At 39.2% G+C, this 3786-nt stretch overlaps 1 protein-coding gene across 1 annotated transcript; it reads right to left on the bottom strand.

Moving 5' to 3' along the window:
- Nucleotides 1-1015: 1015 nt before the first annotated feature.
- Nucleotides 1016-3217, bottom strand: LOC118712636 (putative olfactory receptor 5AK3). The gene has a single exon (XM_036426564.2). It carries the CDS (start codon nt 2252-2254, stop codon nt 1325-1327), a length of 930 nt encoding a protein of 309 aa, XP_036282457.1. The 5' UTR covers nt 2255-3217; the 3' UTR covers nt 1016-1324.
- Nucleotides 3218-3786: the final 569 nt, after the last annotated feature.

The following is a 3786-nucleotide window of genomic DNA, read 5'->3' as shown; positions in this document are numbered from 1 at the left end:
AGCTGTATAGATAATATTGAAGGTCTTTTATGTAAATAAATAATTTAGATAGGAAGTGATAAAAAGAATGTTTATTAAGGCAAATGAAGTGCTGTGGGTCTTCAGTGGAAGAAGAAATTTATTTCCGGGGGTAAGACATTAATGGGAAACTAGTGTTGACATAGAAAAACTTCAGGGAGAGAGTGACGTTTGAAGTTCTGGTAAGATTTGGGCATATAAAGGGCATTGTTCACATGGTATATGTACTGATTAGCTGTCTATGGCTTTCTAACTTTGAAGAAGTAAGCTGCCATGTTACACAAGGGGTGATGAAGAGGGCCATGTGGCAAAGCATTGTGGATTGCCTCCTAGAGCTGGGAGCAGCCCCTGCTGAGAGCCAGCAGAGGGGCAGGGCTCTCCGTCCTACCACTGCAAGGAGATGAATTCTGCCAATAACATGAGGGAGCCTGGAAGCAGATCCATCCCAGTTGGGCCTCCAGATGAATTCCCATCCCGATTGACACCTTGATTATAGCATCTCAGAGGATGCAGTTCAGCAGTGTCTAGATTCCTGCCCCATAAAACTGTCAGGTAATGATTGTGTGTGTGTTTTAAAGCCCCTACATTTTTTGAAATACGTTATGCAGCAATAGATCTAGACTGTAGACTAGCACCAATACAGATTTATTTCCTTATTGAGGACTATTCACTTTTTTTTTTGGTCTTGCCTTACTAAATAATCCTATATAATAAAAGGAGATTATGTAAATTGTTCCCTTGACCGGTAGTTTGACCAGGAATTCAACCAGAAGTTGGTCCAGGGGGTGTGGCCCACTAGCCAACTGCCCAAAGCCCCTTTCCCTGGTTGGCTCGGCCTGATTGGCTCTGATCAGGGTGGGCCAGCCAGACCCCACCCATGCCCAAATCTGTGCACTGGGCCTCTACTACTATAACACGCATCTTAAATATATGTCCTTATGGACTAGAATTTCATTGTACAGATTTATTTGCAAGGCTGAAATTCTGAATTAAAGATTATTTTTTTAAAAAGATATGGCCAGATTCCTTCTAATGTAAAGTAACACTTCAATTTTCTATTAACAGTGTGTGAGAACATAATTTTTCTTACATCACAGCATTTAATAGGCATTACCATTCTTTCACAGTTTTTGCCAGACACGTTGATAGAAAGCTGTTATCTCATCATGACTTTAATTTGCAGCTCAGTCTTAGTAAAAATGAGCCACTTTCCATGTTGCTTGACTTTCTTGTTTTGATTTCTTGAAAATTAGCTCTGCTCGTCTTGATGTTTACATGCACAGAGAATTAGACATTGAGGATCAAACTAGAGGCACTTCTTTCCAATCCCTTTCAGAGCTTCCTTCACATCTTGGTTCCTCAGGCTGTAGATGAGCGGATTTAACATGGGAATCACGATGCCGTAAAAGACAGAAGCCATTTTTTCTTGTTCTCGAGACTCCTGGGACCCGTGGTGCAGATACATGTAAGAGAGGGTCCCATAGAAGATGGTGACTGCTGTCAGGTGGGAGGCACATGTGGAGAAGGCTTTTCTTCTCCCTGCAGCAGAGGATATCTTCAGGATGGCAGCCAGGATATATGTGTATGAAAAGATGACAACCGACACGGTGAACATCAAGTTAAACCCTACAAAGACGGTCAGGAACATGATGCTTAAATCGATGTTGGAGCATGAGAGAGCAAGGATCGGGGGCTCATCACAGAAAAAGTGGTTAATTTTATTGGATTTGCAGAAGTTCAGTGAGAAAGTCAGACTGGTATTTACAGAGGCATTTAGGAAGCCCATGAGGTAGGAGCCAACTAAGAGTTGAATGCAGACTCTCTGGGTCATGACTACTGGGTAGTGGAGTGGGTTACAGATGGCCACATAACGGTCCACAGCCATCGCCGCAAGGATATAGCAGTCGCTTGTTGCAAAAGTGCCATAGACGAGTAATTGCACCATACAGCCCATGAATGAGATGGATTTTCCCGTTTCTAAAAAGTTTTGCAACATCCTGGGAGTGATAGCAGAGGTGTAGCAGAGATCAACAAAGGCCAAGTGTTGGAGGAAAAAGTACATTGGGGTGTGAAGGCAGGAATCAATCTTGATGAGTAGGATCATCCCCATATTACCCACGAGGGTGGTCACATAAATCACAAGAAATACCATGAAGAGGATATGCCAAGATGAGTGCTGACCAGCAAATCCCAGAAGAATGAATTCAGTCACCTGAGTGCCATTGCTTTGTTCCATGACTACCAAAGACTAGGAATCACCTGAAAAGATACAAAGAAAGAAATGCAGAGAAAGCTAAGATCATTGTGATCCTTGAACTAATTCTATAATTGGAAATGGTGTAAAAATTTGGTTTCATAGCAGGGTTAGAGAATATTTTCTATGACATAATTGATGTATATTTTAAAGGCTGGACTTTGACATCTGACTGAGATAATTTCATATACAGCTGGGAAAAATTGCCATGGGCCAGTAGCTGTGATCCCAGGGTGAAAACTGATTGGCATTTCATAAATATATCAGTACTAGAACATACAAAACATACTTTTATTTAATTATGTTTTTTTATGTCCTCACTATTTTTTCAATGTGCCTAGATACTAATCATTGCATCTGAAATCTTGATACACCTGTTGAATTCCAACTTATTTCTGTATTCTTATTTTATCCTTTCCCCCTTCTTAGTGACTATTTTCTGCAATCAAGGGTTCACGGACACATGGAGTCTTTTATGTATGTGTTTATCAAAGTTTTATGGTAAAGAATCATTTTCTTTCTAACACTTTCTGTTTTGGACCAATATTTTATAAAAAGCTACAAAAAGGTATTAGCGTTGTTAAAATCCTATAATAGTTTTAAATGTTCCACCTCAATTTCTGTAATTATTTCATCATAAAGTGGAAACAGAGTCCTAGGACTGGTGCTGGTTCATGGACTACACATTGAGTAACATGCTGTATGATGTCCATCCAACATAATTTACCTATGTGTTTTCCTAGTGATGGATAACAGATTGCCTACAACTTGTCTCCACTGCAAATAACTCAGTGTGGAAATTTTTCTATAGTATAATCCTAGAAACAAAAATTTTGTGTCTGAGAGTATGCAAACATTTTCTCAGACCACTTTCCATAATGTAAGCACCAATATTAACTCCTGCTAATTGTACATGGGGGTGAGAAGGTTCCTATCTCCTAATTCCTTGTGAACATTTTCTTAAAATATTTTTGGTCAAGAAAAGAGTTGTAAAATAATATCTCATTTTTAATATGTTTTTCTCCCCTTAATTACAAGTGGACTTGATCATTATCTAGTATTCTTCTTAGAATACTGGGATTCTATTTTTTTCAATTGCCTGTTCACATTTTTCATCAATGTTTCTTTAAGTTGTTTTTTATTTTATCACTATATATTTTTTAATTCTCACCTGAGGGTATTTTTCTATTGATTTTTAGAGAGAGTAGAAGAGAAAGAGGAAAAACAGAAATATAGATGTGAAAGAACACATTGATTGGCTACCTCCTGCAGGAGCCCTAACCAGGGCTGGGGCCAGGGAGGAGCCTAGCAACCGAGGTATGTGTCCTTAACTGAAATTGAACCCGGGACCCTTCGGGTCCACAGGCTGACACTATATTGACTTAGCCAAACTGGCTAGGGCTAGCTTGCTTTTTAGATGTTCATTGTCCCAGATTTTAATCTTTATTCCAGATTTGAATTTCTTGTTACCTGTTAACTTGAGAAAGAGTTTCTCACATTCTAGCATCTTTTAA

The sequence above is a fragment of the Pipistrellus kuhlii genome, unplaced genomic scaffold, assembly GCF_014108245.1.
Source record: "Pipistrellus kuhlii isolate mPipKuh1 unplaced genomic scaffold, mPipKuh1.p scaffold_m20_p_9, whole genome shotgun sequence".
NCBI classification, from domain to species: domain Eukaryota; kingdom Metazoa; phylum Chordata; class Mammalia; order Chiroptera; family Vespertilionidae; genus Pipistrellus; species Pipistrellus kuhlii.
Note: the sequence above shows the minus strand (reverse complement) of the source record. Positions and strands in the feature narration are given on the sequence as shown.

Excerpts from the sequence above, each read along its gene's own strand:
- LOC118712636 (XM_036426564.2), bottom strand. The coding sequence starts at position 2,254 with ATGGAACAAAGCAATGGCACTCAGGTGACTGAATTCATTCTTCTGGGA.